This window comes from Dermacentor variabilis, chromosome 1 (genome assembly GCF_050947875.1).
Source record: "Dermacentor variabilis isolate Ectoservices chromosome 1, ASM5094787v1, whole genome shotgun sequence".
Classification (NCBI taxonomy): Eukaryota; Metazoa; Arthropoda; class Arachnida; order Ixodida; family Ixodidae; genus Dermacentor; species Dermacentor variabilis.
In genome coordinates, this window is record NC_134568.1 from 29,857,679 (window position 1) to 29,877,247 (window position 19,569).

General features: G+C 45.1%; 1 protein-coding gene across 1 annotated transcript in view; it reads right to left on the bottom strand.

The window, feature by feature from the left end:
- The window catches only part of LOC142570657 (uncharacterized), a 91,739-nt gene extending 72,587 nt beyond the window's left edge, over positions 1–19,152 (bottom strand). The window contains exons 1-2 of the mRNA XM_075679017.1: positions 17,922–19,152; positions 14,825–15,070 (exon numbers count right to left, since the gene is read on the bottom strand). Coding sequence (XP_075535132.1) covers positions 14,825–15,070; positions 17,922–18,343 — 668 coding nt within the window. The 5' untranslated portion in view covers positions 18,344–19,152. The remainder of the gene's footprint in view (positions 1–14,824; positions 15,071–17,921) is intronic.
- Positions 19,153–19,569: the final 417 nt, after the last annotated feature.

Consider the following 19,569-nt stretch of genomic DNA (forward strand, 5'->3'; position numbering starts at 1 on the left):
TGGGTAAAGTCAAAACAAAATACACTATACTGATGGGCGACTTCAATGCCAGGGTAGGCAAGAAGCAGGCTGGAGACAAGTCAGTGCGGGAATATGGCATAGGCTCTAGGAATAGCAGGGGAGAGTTATTAGTAGAGTTTGCAGAACAGAATAATATGCGCATAATGAATACCTTTTTCCGCAAGCCGGTTAGCCTAAAGTGGACGTGGAGGAGCCCGAATGGTGAGACTAGAAATGAAATCGATTTCATACTCTGCGCTAACCCTGGCATCATACAAGATGTAGACGTGCTCGGCAAGGTGCGCTGCAGTGACCATATGATGGTAAGAACTCGAATTAGTCTAGACTTGAGGAGGGAACAGAAGAAACTGGTACATAAGCCAATCAATGAGTTATTGGTAAGAGGGAAACTAGAGGAATTCCGGATCAAGATACAGAACAGGTATTCGGTTTTAACTAAGGAGGAGGACCTTAGTGTTGAAGCAATGAACGGCAATCTTATGGGCATCATTAAGGAGTGCGCAATAGAAGTCGGTGGTAACTCCGTAAGACAGGAGACCAGTAAGCTATCGCAGGAGACGAAAGATCTGATCAAGAAACGCCAATGTATGATACCTCTAACCCTACAGCTAGAATAGAACTGGCAGAACTTTCTAAGTTAATCAACAAGCGTAACACAGCTGACATAAGAAAGTATAATATGGATAGAATTGAACACGCTCTCAGGAACGGAGGAAGCCTAAAAGCAGGGAACAAGAAACTAGGAATAGGCACGAATCAGATGTATGCGTTAAGAGACAAAGCCGGCAATATCGTTACTAATATGGATGAGATAGTTCAAGTGGCTGAGGAGTTCTATAGAGATTTATACAGTACCAGTAACACCCACGACGATAATGTGAGAGAGAATAGTCTAGAGGAACTTGAAACCCCACAAGTAACGCCGGAAGAAGTAAAGAAAGCCTTGGTAGCTATGGAAAGGGGGAAGACAGCTGGGAGGATCAGGTAACAGCAGATTTGTTGAAGGATGGTGGGAACATTGTCCAAGAAAGACTGGCCACCCTATATACACAATGCCTCATGACCTCAAACGTACCGGAATCTTGGAAGAACACTAACATAATCCTAATCCATAAGAAAGGGGACGCCAAAGACTTGAAAAATTATAGACCGATCAGCTCACTGTCCGTTGCCTACAAAGTATTTACTAAGGTAATCGCAAATAGAATCAGTAACAACTTCTGTCAACCAAAGGACCAGGCAGGATTCCGTAAAGGCTGCTCAACAATAGACCATATTCACACTATGAATCAGGTGATAGAGAAATGTGCGGAATATAACCAACCCTTATATATAGCTTTCATTGATTACGAAAAAGCGTTTGATTCAGTCGAAACATCAGCAGTCATGGAGTCATTACGGAATCATTGCGTAGATGAGCCATATGTAAAAATACTGGAAGATATCTATAGCGGCTCCACAGCCACCGTTGTCCTCCATAAAGAAAGCAACAAAATCCCAATAAAGAAAGACGTCAGACAGGGAAATACGATCTCTCCAATGCTATTAACAGCATGTTTACAGGAGGTATTTAGAGACCTTGAGTGGGGAGAATTGGGGATAAAAGTTGATGGAGAATACCTTAGCAACTTGAGATTCGCTGATGATATTGGCTTGCTTAGTAACTCAGGAGACCGATTGCAATGCATGCTCACTGACCTGGAGAGTCAAAACAGAAGGGTGGGTCTGAAAATTGATCTGCAGTAAACTAAAGTAATGTTTAACGGACTCGGAAGAGAACAGCAGTTTACAATAGGTAGCGAGGCACTGGAAGTGGTAAGGGAATACATCTACTTAGGGCGGGTAGTGAGCACGGATGTGGATCATGAGACTGAAATAACCAGAAGACTCAAAATGGGCTGGGGTGCATTTGGCAGGCATTCTCAAATCATGAACAGTAGGTTGCCGCTATCCCTCAAGAGAAAAGTGTATAACAGCTGTGTCTTACCAGTACTCACGTATGGGGCAGAAAGCTGCAGGCTTACGAAAATGGTTCTGCTGAAATTGAGGACGACGCAACGAGCTATGGAAAGAAGAATGATGGGTGTAACGTTAAGGGATAAGAAAAGAGCAGATTGGTTGCGGGAACAAACAGGGGTAAATGACATCTTAGTTGAAATCAAGAAAAAGAAATGCGCATGGGCCGGACATGTAATGAGGAGGGAAGATAACCGATGGTCATTAGGGGTTGCGGACTGGATTCTAAGGGAAGGGAAGCGTAGCAGGGGGCGGCAGAAAGTTAGGTGGGCGGATGACATCAAGACGTTTGCAGGGACAACATGGCCACAATTAGTACATGACCGGGGTAGTTAAAGAAGTGTGGGAGTGGCCTTTGCCCTGCAGTGGGCGTAACCATGCTGATGTTGATGAGCTAAATATAAGTACACCGGTGTTTTCGCATTTCGCCCCCATCGAAATGCGGCCGCCGTGGTCGGAATTCCATCCCGCCAACTCGTGCTCAGCAGCCCAACACCATAGCCACTGAGCAACCACGGCGGATTGGGAAAATATCAAAGGAGCACGGCAGGAACACGACAAAGGGAGGACAAGGAAAATTGGTGTTACACTCCCGTGATTGTGGGTGTGCTCCGTCTTTTGACAACACTGCAGTCTTGTTCAGAGAAAAAGATGGTTGCACGCGCGTGAATGTTGAAGCTACGGTAATGAATAATGAGGATTAGTAGTGCGTCAGCTCATCGCTTCTTTTATTACTTGCGAAATAAACCTTTATTGAAGGCAGCTGGTAACAAGCGCTTAGTAATGCACACGCGTTGGTATGATCAATTGATTCGTTATGTTCTTTTCTTTTTTGTATATTTTTCAGTATATATTCAGAACATCTGGCATTAAGCGTTAGTGGGAAGTTAGCGCCTTGTCATAAACGCACGGCGGCCCTCAGCCGCAAAGGCTTCCACGGTGATGCTTCACCGCTAGACTCCAAACACCGCTCCCTGAGAAGGTGCTTCGCCGCCGAGCTACGGCCATGTCGGAACGCGCAGTGCTCTCTCCCTTGATGGCACCCTTCTTGGACACACTGCACGCGCCCGGTAGTGCAGAGCTGCAACCTCCTCCTCCTCCGGTGTACATAAAAGGCCGGCGCCTCTGGCGTTCCGTGCCTTTTCGTCATCGTACTTCGTCCTCGTTAAGAAGTAAACGCATTATTCCTTGGCCTACCTCTTGCCTCGTCACTGTCAGCATCTCCTTCAGCCCATACCTCTGACCTTCGTGTCATGCTGCCCATGGGAGCTTGGTGCCTCTCATAACAGCCTGTTTCGTTCGTGTCTCTGTCTGCTGCTTTGCAAGTTCTGCGCTAGAACACCAAAAAGTATCTTTGTATGTTTGTATCTAACGTTTTTCTCGCATGCCCGGGTCACTATGTAATACAAGGCTGAATGGCGAAAGCATCGGGCTGATATGCTTGGGGAACTGGTTTCGAAACCAACCGTCTGACAAACTTGACTCACTGAGTATGTGGGGATGTTGTATTTATCTATGTGCCGCTCTTCGATGAAACTCTTTGGCACCAACATGGAGCACTAGGTATGTGCCAGTAAGTGCGTGCCGCTCATCAATGAACGGCATTTGAAGCAGACTTGTGCAAGCTTGGTATGTGCCACTGGTTATGACGGTGACAATACGTTTTTTTGCTGTATTAATTCAATGCTGAACCCATTACCGTCGATAGTCATCGCGAGGTGGTTTCTACGGTTTCAAATGCGCTTAGCATTATTAGGATATTTCACGCATTTTGCCGGGGATATCTGTCGGTCTGTATATCTGGCTGCCTGTGTGGCCGCGTATCTAACAGTTTTCCTGCCAAATTGGGTCACTGGGTAGTTCATGGTCTACTGGTTAGAGCATCGCGCCGTTGTGGTGAGGGAACCGGGCTCGAAAGCAATAGTCGGGCCAACTTGGGTCATGGGTACATGAGATTTTATATGTGCCGCTCATGAGTTAGCCCGCTTCACGCCAATTTGTGTTATTGGGGATGGGCTACTACTTAAGTGCACCACTTCAATGAACCTTGTTCACCTCAACTTGCATTACAGGGGTCGTGAATCTATCCATGTGCCACACATCAGTGAACGTCATTGATGGCAATTTGGGTAATTGGGTGTGTGCAAGTGGGTACACGCCGCTGTTCAATGAACCTCTTAACCGCAAACTTGGTAATTGGGTGTATATCACTGAATGCGCCAGAAGGTATGTGTCGCTATTCAATAAACGTTTTTCACGGCCAACTTGGGTTACTGAGTACGTTCCGCTCTTCAATGAACGTATTTTACGCCGACTTGGGTCACTTGCTATGTGTAACTGGGTATATGGCGACCTTCAATGAACCTCTGTGACGCCAACTTGATTCACTGAGTATTTGCCATGCCACTGCGTATATACTCTGTCATTCAACGACAAAAGTTACAAATTTCTCCGATGGTGGGTGGAGTCGAACTCGTGTCATAAGTATTTAGAACATATTGTGTGAATTTTATTGCACACGTGCGCCATACGAGAAATTCGTTGTGGTGGCGCTAGGTGGAGCAGTGTGTCCAGAGCGAAGCGCGAGAGAGGAGCCAGGCTGCATACATGCTTCACACATGACGAATCTCTGCGGTGTCTATACGGTGTATTGCTACACTGCTTCATTGCCAATCGCATTAACGTCGACACTCATCGTGACACTTGTTCTGTCACAATAACTCTAGCCTACACCGCCAGTGCGTCTCAAAAATGAGCAGCTGGCCCACGCTACCGGGGCATATAGTTGGCCTGGTGACCAATGGTACGATTTTCTCAGTGATAGAAGAGTACCGTTAATGTGCAGTAATCTATGCAGTGCACCGCTGCCGTGTTGTGGCCTGCCCCTTAGAAAAATGAGGTTGGACTGCCTATAGAAAGTCTATATACTTTTTATAGACGACCTTGCCTTTCTATAGATTTGGTCTTTGGTTGATACAAAGTCTATAGACGAAAGTCGATAAGATTTCTATTTATTTATGTCTGCGGGCATTCTATAGACCGTCTATAGAAAAAAAGTCGCTAAGACGTTTGTTTCTTTTTGTCTATGTCCGCTCTATAGACTGGCTGTAGATGAAAGTCAATACAGCCTCTATTTGCTTTTGTCCATTCTATACCTATAGTCTGTCTATAGATGAGAGCCGATAAAGTTTCTATTCCTTTTTGTCTACTCGAATTCTATAGACTGTCTGTAGATAGAAGTCGATATTTGTTTCGTTTTGTCTGCTTTCGCCCTATAGATTACCTGTAGACAAAATTCGATGCAGTCTACATTTATCCTTATTGGTTCTTTGTCTATAGACTGTCTATAGACTGTCTATAGAATGTCTATAGACGAGAGTCGGTAAGGTATTGACTACTTTTGTCTACTACCGGTTTATAGATTGTCTGTAGACAAAAGTTGATAAGGATAAGGTCTTTTTTTTCTATGATGGTGAGCTTGAAATTCACATCCTTCAGTACACAGCATTTGCAAGCTTGGAGTGACGCCAGTCACCGGCAAAAGATGCTGAAAGCGAGTGGGGCTATACTAATCCAGGTACAACCAAATTAGGAAGGCCCATTAAGCTTCAACAAGACACTCCCTCACCAGAACAGGAAATGGCGTCCCTGGTGCAGCATACGGCGAACCCCTCCCACATGGCTCACTCAATTACCTAATGGCCTTCAGTACCCAGCAGCTGCGGAGCTCTTGACCAAGACGACGGTCAGACCTGTAACGCAGCAGAGTGTGCTAAGAATCTCTGGGAACGGACAGGCCGCCAACGGAAACTGGCCCTTGCACCCGAACCCTCTCGAGTGAGGGTAACTTAGCAGGACTCTTTGAGGAACTATCGGACATTGTTTGTGATATCATCGGCCTTAATGAGATTAGAAGAACTGGTGAAGCTTATACATTGCTGAATAACGGACATGTCCTCTGCTATAGACGTCTCCTAGATAAGAAGCAATACGGGGTAAGATTCCTAATCCATAAGGACATAGCGGGCAACATTCACAACTTCTACAGCATTAATGAGAGGGTAGCTGCAATAAGAGGTGTAGATTAAAGGTGGTACAAGCCTACGCTCCAACATCCAGTCTCGATGATGAGGAAGTAGATCAGTTTTATGACGATGTTCAATTAGCGATCAGAAAAGTGCAAACTCAGTATAATGTAGTAATGGGCTACTTCAGTGCAAAAGTGGGGGAAAAGCAGGCTGGTGAACAAGCAATTGGCAACTACGGCGTTGATTCTAGGAACGCTAGAGGAGCGATGCTGGTAGAATTCGCAGAAATGAATAAGCTTCGAATTATGAACCCCTTTTTCAGCAGGCGTAGCAAGAGAAAGTGTACCTTGAAAAGCCCTAACGGTGAAACAAGAAATGAAATTGACTTGATACTTTCTGCTGATCCCAGCATAGTGCGGGGTTTAGAAGTGATAGGTAGGGTAAAGTGAAGTGATCATAAGTAAGTGAGGGCTAGGATTCACCTCAATTTGAAGGCAGAAAGAACAAAATTGGTCAAGAAGAAACAGGTCAACCTAGAGGCAGTGAGGGTAAAAGCATACAAATTCCGGCTGGTACTTGCAAACAAATATGCAGCCTTAGAAGAGAGAGATGATGATATAGAGCTAATGAATGAAACCGTAACTAGGTTGGCTTCAGAGGCAGCAATTGAAGTGGGAGGCAAGGCACCAAGGCAACCAGTAGGAAAACTCTCCCGAGTAACAAAGGAACTAATAAAGAAACGACGAAAAATGAGAGTGTTCAACTAAAGAGTTAAGAGAATCCACGGAACTGCCAAAACTGATCAACAAGGCGAAAATAAGCGATATTGGAAACTATAACGTGAGAAAGGCTGAAGAAGCCGTAAAAAATGGACGCAGCCCGAAATAAGTGAGAAAGAAACTTGGCATAGGATAAACCAAGGTGTATGCACTAAAATATAAGCAGGGTAGTAGGATAGGGATAACATTAATAAAGTGCCGGCAAACGATGGTTTAACGCGTCGTGACGCTAGACAAGCGTCGACCCGGGATAATGCCCTTTTCTGCACTACCCCAGTTGGGCCCGTTTGTAGTGGGTCTTGGGGCTTGTGCTTTTCGAGCGCACCCTGGACCTTCTGGACGGCCCATAGTTGTGTGTCCTTGTCTGCAGACTGCAGTGCACATTGCAGTTCGGGCGGGAAAGTCCTGGAGGTAGCTTCTGTCGGGAATCTGGCACTGTTCTACATGATGTGCCATTGGTCCACAGGACCCGCTGCACAAACACCGCACAGCCCACTCGGATAGAGCTCTGGGTGAAGCACGTGCAGCATTGCGGGGGCGAGGAGTGAACGCGGTCTGTATTTGCCTTAGGATTACGGCCTCCTCCCGACTGAGTGCCAGGTGGGGAGGCGGCATTGCAGGGCAATATCATCAGCAATCTCTAAGATATAGTAAAAGCAGCGGAAGAATTCTATGCTGGCCTGTGCAGTACCCAGAGCAGTCGGGAACCTCAATTAGAAACAGTAATGAACAGGATGCAGAAATTCCTCCTATAACTAGCGATGAGGTCGGAAGGGCCTTGCAAGACATGAAACGAGGAAGAGCGACTGGAGAAGATGGAATAACGGTCGATTTATTCAAAGATGGATGAGGCGTAATACTTGAAAAACTGGCGGTTCTCTATAAGAAGCGTCTATCGACTGCAAGGGTTTCAGAAAGCTGGAAGAATGCAAATATTATACAAATTCACAAAAAGGGAGACGTTAAAAAATTGAAAAATTATAGGCCCATTAGCTTACTCCCAGTATTATATAAAATATTTACCAAAATAATCTCCAATAGAATAAGGCCAACACTGGACTTTAGTCAACAAAGGGAACAGGCTAGCTTCAGGAAGGGACACTCTACAATGGATCACCATCCATGTCATTAATCAGGTAATGGAGAAATCCGCTGAGTACAATCAGCCTCTCGATTGGGGGCGAGCTCCACCACTGGAAAAGCAGGCGCCACCGTCAGCGTGACATGTATGAGGGATCACGTGGAAACAGCGACCGCGTCGGCTACTTCGGAAGCGCCGAAGCGAGCTGAAAACGAAAGTTTAAAGTCCCACCTGCGCTGCGATTTTGATTAAGCGTTGAGGCTTTCACGCCTTGGGTGTCTCCTTGACAAAATTTGAAATCATTATAATAGGTAGTGGCTGCCTTTGGAGGCGTGCAGCATGGTAGGCTACTGCTCGGTGCCACAGGGCCGGACGTGCGCAATGGAGCCCCGGTGACTGCCTTATTCACACGTAGCCGCACGACAAGAAGGTGCGTGAAGCTTGGCTCGCGAAACTTAGGACCGGCAAACAGCCATCAGCTACAACTCGGGTATGCAGCAAGCACAGTAGCAGAAAACGCGCACTGAGACGTTCGCCCGCGCTCGCTGGCCGACTAATGTCACGACGGTTTGGCCTATGTCACGACGGTTTACGGAAACGGAAAGGGAGTGGTAAGAAACACATTAAACAAAGGCATGGCATATGGTCATGTTTGTGTTATGAATTAACGCACAGGATTACGAAAAAGCAGCGCGAAATTGCCCGCTGAGTGCATACAGTGGAACGCAAGTTTAGAAATGATACTGAAACGTCCAACAAATTTGAAGAAAAATACTGAATCGTCGCGACGGTACACCACAAGCGCCGTAGGCGTCGAAGTCCCTTGTTAAAACGAAATTGTTTTTGAACAGCTCTGATAACGTCCACGCAACATTGTTTACTTCTGGACTGTCAAATGCTCATTTTCTGCGGGCTAAATCTCACGGCAAGGTGCGAAAACGCGCTCACAGCGAAAGCAAAACATTGTGCGCGGACATGCAAGCAGATGCGCAGTCGGTCGCTGCGAACACGTGCGATCGCTGCATGCATTGAGGCTTCGTTCTGTTATGCGCCATTTGGTTATACGGACAACCCTCTGTAAGAACATATTTCACATAGTTTGCGCTCAGCGACTGCCGACCTTTCACGCAAGCCGGTTCAGGAGACTCCATCGCGGCGACCGCGCGCAGCGGTTTTCATTGTACGTATTCGGTAAAGAGATGGCGTCTATAAATAATGCTGTGCTTTCAGTTTGCCCAAGACTATTATATCGACAGCAATAAGGTTCCCTCGTTTTGAGAGTACTTCCGAAAATGAACAGGAGGGCTGCAACGTAGTGTTTTTATTAAGCGCCGTAAGCCAAACCTATGAGGAACGCGAAGCGTGGTCCCTCATACTACGCAAGGGCGGCGCTTCCGACAGATGGCGACTCCGTGAGTCCTCCCCCCAAATATGGCTTTCATGGATTACGAAAAGGCATTTGATTCACCAGAGATACAAACAGTCATAGCGGCATTATGTAATGAAGGAATACAAAACGCTTACGTAAATACCTTGGAAAATATCTACAGAAGTTTTACGGGTACCTTAATTCTACACAAGAAAATCAGGAAGATACCCAAAAGAAAGGGGTCAGACAGGGAGACGCAATCTCTCCAATGCAATTCACTGCGTGCTTGGAAGAAGCATTAAGGCTATTAAACTGGGAAGGCTTAGGAGTAAAGATCGACGGCGAATATCTCAGCAACCTTCAGTTTGCCGATGACATTGTTCTATTCAGCATCAATGCAGACGAGTTAGAACAAATGATTGAGTACCTTAACAGAGAGAGTGTAAGAGTATGATTGGAATATTAATATGCAGAAGACAAAGATGATAAATAGCCGGGCAAAGGAACAAGAGTTCAGGATTGCCAGTCGGCCTCTGGAGTTTGTGAAGCATTACGTTTACCTAGGTCCATTAATGACAGGGAACCCTTATCATGAGAAGGAAATTCACAGAAGAATGAAAATGGGTTGGATCGCATACTGCAGACATTGCCAGCTTCCTACTGGAAGCTCACCATTATCATTGAAAAGGAAAGTCCATAATCAGGGCATTTTGCCAGTGCTGACATATGGGGCAGAGACTTGGGGACTGACAAAGAAGCTTGAGAACAAGGACAGCGCGAAGAGCGATGGAACGAAGATTGCAAGGCATAACGTTAAGAGACAGAAAGAGAGCGGTTTGGATCCGAGAGCAAACAGCTATAGACGACATTCTAATTGACATCAAGAGAAAGAAATGGAGCTAGGCAGCTCATGTAATGCGTAGGTTAGATAACCGTTGGACCATTAGGGTTACAGAATGGGTACCAAGAGAAGGGAAACGCAATCGAGGACGACCGAATACTAGGTGGTGCGATGAAATTAGGAAATTCGCGGGCGCTAGTTGGAATCGGTTAGCGCAGGACAAGGTTAATTCAAAATCGCAGGCAGAGGTCTTCGTCGTGCACTGGACATAAAACCGGCTGCTGCTGCTGCTGATGATGATGATGATGAAGTGTACATTTATTTTTGTCTATTCCCACCCTACATAGTTCACGCACACACACACACACACACACACATGCCGCTCGAGGCACATTGCCTGTAATTGCGGGCGTCTTCATGCTCGGGAAGAACACTTCTATGGAGCAAGTCTTCAGCAACAGAAAGCTGTATCAGGAGTCTCTCATTCCCATTGAGAATTTTATCTAATTATTGTAATTGAGAAATAATAAGACTAACTATCTAATCAGGGGGAATGCAAAAAAATTAATCTTTCTCCAAGCGACGACAAACAACATTATCTTGGTTCTCTCCAGCTACGTAGCATTTCCATATTGCAAAGTCTGGCTCAACTTAAGTGAAAATCCCCGTATACTTCTTTACAATTCGAATTATTCTCCACGGTTTTCTATATCACCGCCGATGAAGGCCATGGGGTGGGATGTCACCAAAGGCCATGTTAACTTGAGCGAACTGCCCGTATACCGATTGTGGTAAGGTGTGAGCTGAAGTAGAAAAACAGCATGAAGCCTGCGATAAGCTCAGTCACTCGCTACTCCGTAACTTAGTCGAAAGAACTAGGGAACAATAAATTAGTTGCTCGGGGAAGCACCTTTACAGGTTTCAAACTGAAGGCATCGCGTTTGACGATAGTTGGAAGATTTAATTTTTTTGTCTCTTTTATGAACAGTTTAGAAGCAGAAGTTATTTTTCGGGCTATTTGAAAAGCGTTAAGCGCCTTTCCATGCTTCGGCGTTGTGCTGTTTACGTACTGTTAATCACTAGGCAGCTGCTGACGCAGATTCGCATTTTGCCAATCGTGCATGGTATGAAGCCCTTGTCGTGCGTAATAAGTGTTCCGGCTTTCATTAATGTTGCGTTCAGTGCCGTCTTCTACAGACTGTATACTACATGAGCTGTAGAAAAGAAAAAAAAACAAGCCAGATTATCCATTTGGTGGACTTTTCTTAGTAGATAAGGCACATATTATTAAAATAATTTAGCGTACATTGTACTTGTTCTATCCTTATCAACAGACCTAAGAGACCGCAACATGTTTTAGCTGATAAGTAACGTTATCAATACCCCCCCCCCCCCCAATCATGAGCATTCTACTGAAAGTGTGGCAAATGTATTCACCTCGGAGTGTGAGAAAAGAGCCCATGCAGACTTTTCTAAGCGGAAATAAATTGCAATTCATAACGTGATTGTTCAAAACTGCAGTCACTATTCGCAGCATGTTCGTTCGGCACGGGCATATTGCATTAAAACCCGAAAAATATGCACAGTCCAGCCGGGTATCTTTGTTTCAGCAATTATTATTATAGGAATTGTTTGGGATTCACGCGTTTGTTCATTATTTTGATAAATACGCTATGTGTCACATGAACCTGTCTTGAAACGAAACGTATCGTTCATACTCTAACATAATTAATAAAGGGAAAATCCGACATGCACCCTTTCGTAGCAATTGCAACAAACGAAACCCATAGGGGTTCCTCGAAAGAAAAAACCTCGCAGTTGAAGAAAAATTCGTCGCGGACCAGGGCAAAATTTTTTTCTGTTTATGCAACATATGAGAGTGCAGCTGGTTCAGGAGAATTATTAAGCTATCGATATTAATGCATAAGTACAGATGAGAAGCAACACGTCGACATAATAATACACATTCAAAATTTTTTGTGTCGCCATATGTAAACGAAAATGTTAACTAACTTGTATTTAACAGATAGCTAACAGATATCCTTCGATTAAGCGGTTGCATTGCATGCAACTGCAATATTTCTATAGTGTTCTCGTGCACAAATACTCATGCAGTCTTCCATAGAGATTCACGGCTACATGCCTTTGAGATATTTCGACCGCTTCCATCCGCATGCATGATTTTCTATGTACAGTTCCCTGGGTATGTTCCCATATGCATGCTGGATGCAGTACATATTTACACACATTTCCAATAAACTGCTTATTAGCAACGCCAGCAGCGAGTGTTTCTATATAATCGAAACATAGTTGGCAAAATGTATGATTTATATAGATAGTATATAGGTTGTCGATCCCGGCTATTTTAGCCAATCTGGGCAACGAAAATAAAAGATTTAAAAGAACCCGGTGCAAGATATACTAGAATAAAAAGACCTACAAGCCATATCTCTGACGGCTGCACACCATAAGTCCTAAATTCAGATCTTACTGCACTGTCTTTTTTGCATTATTCTTCGTTGAACAGCTTCACTGAAATTATGTTAGCTCGGACACTTCACTGAATCTATGTTAGCTCGGACACCCTGTATCGACAACAATCGACAAATAGTGTAAGGCTAAAGTCTATGGATTAGCTATAGACCGATCTGCAGGAATTTTCTACAGACAGTCTATGAACTTATGACCTTACCCTTTTATAGGCTAGTCTAAAAAATGGGCGAGTCTATAGACACTCTATATACTGTTTATAGATTAATGAAAATTCATGTTTGTAGACAAATGTCTGCAGAATGTCTATAGAGAAAAGTGTATAAGAATATACAGTTCTACCTTTGTAGACTATTACGCTAAGTCTATAGATGGCCTATAGACATTTGCTTATAGACATTTTACAGACTTCAGTCTGCAAAAGGAAAACTGTATATAGCTCCATTTTTGTAGCCTGAAGTTTGTGTAATGTCTATAGACAGATGTCTATAGATAGTATAAAGACATTTGCTTATAGACGTTTTATGGATTTGAGTCTACAAAAGTAGAACTGCTGCATAGAATTCTATTTTTTCTACAATTTCTATTTTATATTTTTTTAGCTTTTGTTTGGAGATACCTAGAGAGTATCTAAGCCTTTGCTTTGTCTCTTGGCTTTCTTTATGTGGGAGGTGTTTCGGAAGAGATGACCAAATAAATGACAGACTTGCAGCCTGTCATACGGCCAACTATAACGAATTTTACATGTCTTGGAGACATTTGTATTAAAATTGCAACAACGGAACATATTTTTCGATCACGTCATTTATGTGCGATTTCAACCCTCACGGCTAAGATTACTGCTGAAACAGCCCTGGTTAAGAGCAGTGTACATATGTTAAAGAGATTACCGGCAACAATGCACTGCAAGGACAACAGGCCCCATAGCGTGTTTGTTCTCGTGGGAAAAATAGTGCGTGACATTACTTGTAACGCTGTGAACAGTTCAAAAGTATGTTTTAGTTAATAGGCCCGCAAGAGGGACGGGGCAGGGGGGAAGGTGGCGCAAGTAGTAAGGAATTGTACAAATAGCGTTTTACTTACTGTAATTGGAGGATTGGAATAGATTCGTTTAACCACTCGAGGAGTGGGAATGGTCCAACTGTCAGAATTCCGACGAGTTAAAAGGAGGGGAATCACATAAACCACAACTCTGCGGAATGGAGTAGGAATATAATCGAGCGCCCCCACTCTCTGCACCATGCCATTACATCCAGTCCTTGGACCAATTCGAGCGCAGCGCTACAACCACAAAGACGACCGCGCCATCTGGGCGAAACGCGTCGAAGGCCCGTCAGCATCCGCACGATCACGCGCCGCCAACGAGCAATCCTGCACAACCTAAATATGTAAGCAGTGCGCAGACTGGTACCCTAGGTAGGGGCTAGAGCTCGCGGAAACTATAGTGTTTTCCCCAACTGGGCGGAGTACCAGGCCACCAAATTCCTTGCCCTGCGCACGTTGCCGTACGACGCCAGCTGGCGTCTACCTTCATGAGATCCCGATACAAACACTGGTGCCACGCTGCTATTTTCAAAGGCCCCCACTTGGTGAAGCGACGGGGCCCGCCCAGGTCAGGGGACATCGGCTTGGTCCGATACACAAATGACAGTAAACTGAGCGTGTCCAATTAGCAGCAACCATGTTCCCCAGCTAGTATTAATGACGAAGCACTATATTTGTACTTCCCCGGGAAAGACGTCCGTCCGTCTGTCTGAACGCATGACACGATGCCCTCCATAAGTATACATGGGATCCTAAGGGAGTATATATTTATTATTTATATAAAAATACCTTGCACGCCTCAAAGTGAGCCATTCAGTAAGGGGGGCAGCACATAGACAATACATAGAATATATGACATGTATAGAACCGTAGCAGTTTACATACTACAAGCGTAAGTGCAACCAAGGTGAAAAAGAATTTATTTAATTTACGATTCATTAATAAAAAAACGTAATATAATGATCGATACTATCGCCTCGGCGATAGTATTGCCGTAAGGTATACGCTGATTGGCTGGTTGAGCAAAATCGCATTCGGCAGCTGATACGTTTTTGCTAAAACAATCAATCAGTGCGCGCAGATGGTGAAGGCGTGGCCGAGCCGATAGTATCGCCGAAGTGGATCGTTTCAGGATACGGCCCCAGTTAGCCTCACCTCGTGGGTAGCCTCCAAAGGCAGCTGCTGCTTGGCGTAGCCATCCCGGCCATGTCGCTGTTGCACTCGGCCTTGCAGTAGCTCAGCGTTGTCAACCGAAGCGGCAGCGTGTCGCGCAGGTGCATGTGTGGTCTGCAGCCCAAGACCTCGAACCTGTAATCGGGCCAAGCAACTGCGCTCCAATCCTTGTCGTGGTGATTCCCACTCAGGGCAGCTTCCACTCCACGCGTAACCGGCTTCTCCGAACTGCGTTGACAACACAGGCCGTAACCGAACACAGCGTTTGAAACGCACTTGCCAAAGACTGCAGCTGTTTCAATAAAACGTTTCCTTTTTTGTATAGTTATGGCGTTTTCGGATGAGCTGTGCAGCCAGTGCTTACCCAAGTCTACCAGAGAACTGTAAGACCAATAGCTACTCTTCGCCCTATTCTTAAACTACTCCTGGTCGATGTGAATGCCGCCAGTTTACTTCTTGATTCTTCTTGAGGCATAGGACCTAAAATTTCCTTTTTCGCAAGGAAAAGAAAAGAACATTCTTTCTGCTGCGGCCTTTCTTCCAAGATTCAGTGGAGGGCAGCTGAGCTGTTCATTTTTCGCCGAGCTGCGTTTAGAATTCATTAGGCGGCATCTGCAGGAATTCTCTCTCGCTTTGGAATGTGTATACGAGTGGAGTCGTCAATATCGCACATGCTTTTTCGTTTGTTAAAATGTTAAGCGCGCCTCGATCATTGAAGGAGCCTGAATGGAATCTCTTTCCACCACAACAATATCGCGTCTTCGCTTCTAGAGCATTCTCTTGTGACACCGCGCCGACTAAGTTTTGTGCAACCCTCTTTTGGCAGTTAAAGGGTGCATTGATATTCGTCTGCTAAGTAGATGCCAAGTAAAGAGTGAATGACGAAAGTACGCAATAATCGCTGTGTTCGCGTAAACCGAACGACGACTTCTTTCTAGGTACCCAACTCGAGGGCGGATAAATCGTGCTCGACAGGTGCGTGATTCCCCTGACCCGTGGTTGTTCTTTCTACGAAATTTCGCGTGCATATATAGCGCAGGTCACGGCGCTCTCCACGAGAAACGAGCGTGCATTACCACTGATGTGGGTGCCTCCATGGTGCCTCCGCGCAGACAAGGTGGATCGCCAGAATCGGTGATTAGCGGCGGGCACGTCGTCGGCGGTACGCAAGACGCGACATGTCATCTCACTAGTGCGTCCGATGAGCGCTACTTGCATTGTGAGCGAACTGCAGCCCTGTCCTTCTATGTAGACTTCTTGCAGTGCCGCATACACACACCTTGCGTTTCTACCGCTCGATCGATTGTACTGACTTCAATGCTCCGTTTTTTCGTAGCTTCCGTAAAATGAAATTTCATTACGCGATACAGTCTGATTTGTTGCGCGTCTATTTATGGAAAATACTACAGTCAGTTGTGAAGAAGTTTTACTGCCATGAGGGATTGACCGTTTGTGTAAATATATAAATAAAATAAAAGTGGACTCTGAAGCCTTTGTCAAACCCAGTTCTGGAGATGTATTCTCGGGCGATCACTTTCGGCGGCGGTATAGTGGGCAGGCCAAACGCGAGAAAGGATTCCTCGTTGGCGCACGTGGACTGAGTCTCACGAAATCTCGCGAAAGTGGCACTATCTCTGATAGTGGTCGCACGAGAATATCTCCTCCGATTATGACTACCGAAAGGTTTGTGCCTGCAGGTCATCGCCCATGTACATCTCTTAAAGTGCAAAGCCCGCAATATAGTGCCGACGTCCCGGGTGCATTTGGCGCATGAGACCGGTGCAGGAGATTGACCGCGAAAGTGCAAAACTAGCGAAGCAAGTGGCACTACTTGCAAAATGAAAGAAACAAAAGAAACAGGAGTGGTTGTCCTCTGACTTCTCTGAAGAATGCATACATTTCCCGCGAACCGTATTTGCATCCGCAAAGAAAATGACGTCGTGCGCAAGGCTTAAGGAACGCCGTGCGGTACCGCAATTTGAGCTCGGCGACTAAAGAGGAGGGTTTAGCTCAGTACCAACTCCCATTTCTCTAAACGCAGAAATGTTCTGATGAGACAAGAGAGCTCAACCGATTTGCATGAGAGTTGATTCTTTTATGTGCGCCTACATTCCGATAGGCGCAAGCAGAATTTCAGGTTTAGGGCGTATGAGCTTTTACTAGTTTTGCAGAAATTGGTACGTTAAAGATATATATAAGCACTAAGCATGAAGATTCTTAACTCTGCAACAAAAAAAAGTACCGTTGTTCTGTAAACCTGTTAGAGCATCTCTTACGGGCAAATGTGACACGCGAGTTCAAAGGTTACATGAAATTGATGCAATATTTGCAAGGGTTGTTTAAGCTACTTACTCACACATTAGTGGTATACTTAGCGCAGTGTTTAATTGATCACTTTTATTCTTGTTATATGTTTTTAAATGTGCAGTTTGCACCATTGCGATGTTACGCCTTTGTGAGGCAGCGTGAGGCAGCTGTACATCCTCCGGAAGGTGGTTGAAGACTTCATCTGCCTTCACCGCCTAATGTGAAGCGACCAACGTAAAAGTGTCGACGCCCAAGCGCACATCAAGGTCAGAGCATGGTAAAAGCACCAACAAGGATGCGCCAGCTAATCATGCGTGCGACTGTTTAAAGGGGCATATCAAGAAGGAACCTAACTACCACGCAGGTGTCTCAAGATCACAGTGTGCTAAAATGTGAACGAAACGGTGCAATGTGTACGGTCGGCGAGTGGATTTAGAGTTTTCTTATTATTTCACTTCTGTGACTACATTATCATCGCTCTGCGACAACAGCGTAGTTATTGCAACAACACGAAATACTGTTGCTGGCTTAGCGCTATGTGAGGTGTATAAGCACGGCAATAAATCGCATTACTATACGCAAATCAATATGTTTTATGCACCCTGGCTGATACACCTTACTACAGCTATACTTTCCTTATAGGGCACAGTAATAAATAACCTCAATTACGTTTTGTTAGCAGGACATAGCAAATAGTAAATGTCATTTCACAAACTGAGGATATTCGTAACGGCCCTTGGATATGGCGCACAAAAGACCCAATTATCTTTACCTGAATATCATTCGGTGCCCGGTGCCCTGCGATACGTCCTCCACCTGGAGTCCAGCTCCTTGCACGGTGCACGGTGCTTGCATGGAGTTGTACTCAGGCAGGTTGTCCTTGACGTCCGCCTCAACGAACCGGTCGCACTCGGCCCTCGGAACCAGTCTCCGCCGATGTGCGGCGCTGCTGCTGCAAGCCTTTTCCTCAGCCATGTTCACAGTCTTGACCGCAGGGTCGCAGCTCCTCGGGAGGACGTCCTCCATGGCCAAGTAGCCGAACGTGTCGGACGCGTCGGCCTTAGCTTTGTCTGGAAGTAGGTCGTGCAATATGGACGAAGGCATCTTCTGGGGTGACGGCGCTTCTGAGAAGGCGGATGCACCGCCGTGGAGGAGACGATAAGTTCGGATGCCGCTGGGTACATCGATTCCCATGGCTGACGCTAAGCCAGGTCCGTTCTTCGGAGAGATGCTCGGATATGCGCGCGCCACCGCCCCCGACGCGTTCGAAAGTGCGAGCAGGCTTTTCCTGTGCCACACGAGCCTCTCGCGCCAGCGCACGAGGGCACGACCTCGGTGTCGTTCTTCTTTTTCCTTTACTCCATCTTGAGGTTTGTGTTTCGACTGGTCTCCAATATCTCATCGGTCCTCACTTTAAAACATTTCGACAATGGCAATGACTCTGGAAAATAAAATATCCCAGAGAGAGAGAGATAGAGACAATAAACACTTTTATTTACCGTGTAGTCCGTTGTATCACGGCTCCGATTCGGACCAAATGTAGGATAATGGGATTTCCAGGCAGATCAAACAGTTAGCAGGAATTCAGGATAATCTCACCTTGCTAAATTTTGTTTTCTTAATTATCTCTCTATAAATTTTTGTATTCTTTCTTTTAATTCCATTTTTCACAGCATGACATTTTTTGCCGTAAGTGTCAACTTCCAAATCGCCTTTATCCTTTTTTTTCTCTTTACCTTTAACTTTTCTTTATTCAATTCACATAAGCTCTGAATTAGTGGACAATCGCCCACTGCACGAATGCGTGACGTACCTCCGTAAAAAAAAAGAAGAAAAAAGAAAACAAGAACCAGGCGTGAATTGCCAACAAACTGCTAACATCAATGTGATTACGGTAATTGTGACATAAGAATAATTATTTCCTTTGGACTTGCTGTAGAAAATTAAGCATTATCACCATCTACTCGTTGTTTTTGCATTCGTAAATGGGGTGTCCTTGGCGGCGTTAGCCACGTTTTAAGAAATATCAATCAATCAATCAATTTATCTAACTATAAAATCTTACCAAGGTATTCAGGCACGGAGAAAACTGGCATACAGTGGCAGCAAGTTGATAAGCGTACAGAGAGCACTTTGGTTAATAAATAACCTCCTGCATTAGAGTAAATTTACATGTAACATATACACAACTAGGCACATCTTATAAACACATCTAATTATACAAGTATGAAATTCTCTCTTCGCAACATATCAATAAGGAAAATAAAGGGTCGATGTGCTGCAGAAGTACTGTGAGGACATATGAGGAATACAAATTACTAGGAACAGAACTGTTGATAAAGCTTATACACAGTTACTGGCAATATTTACTTAATACGGCGGCTGCTGGGAGGTACATTCTAAATTTATGTCACTCGTAT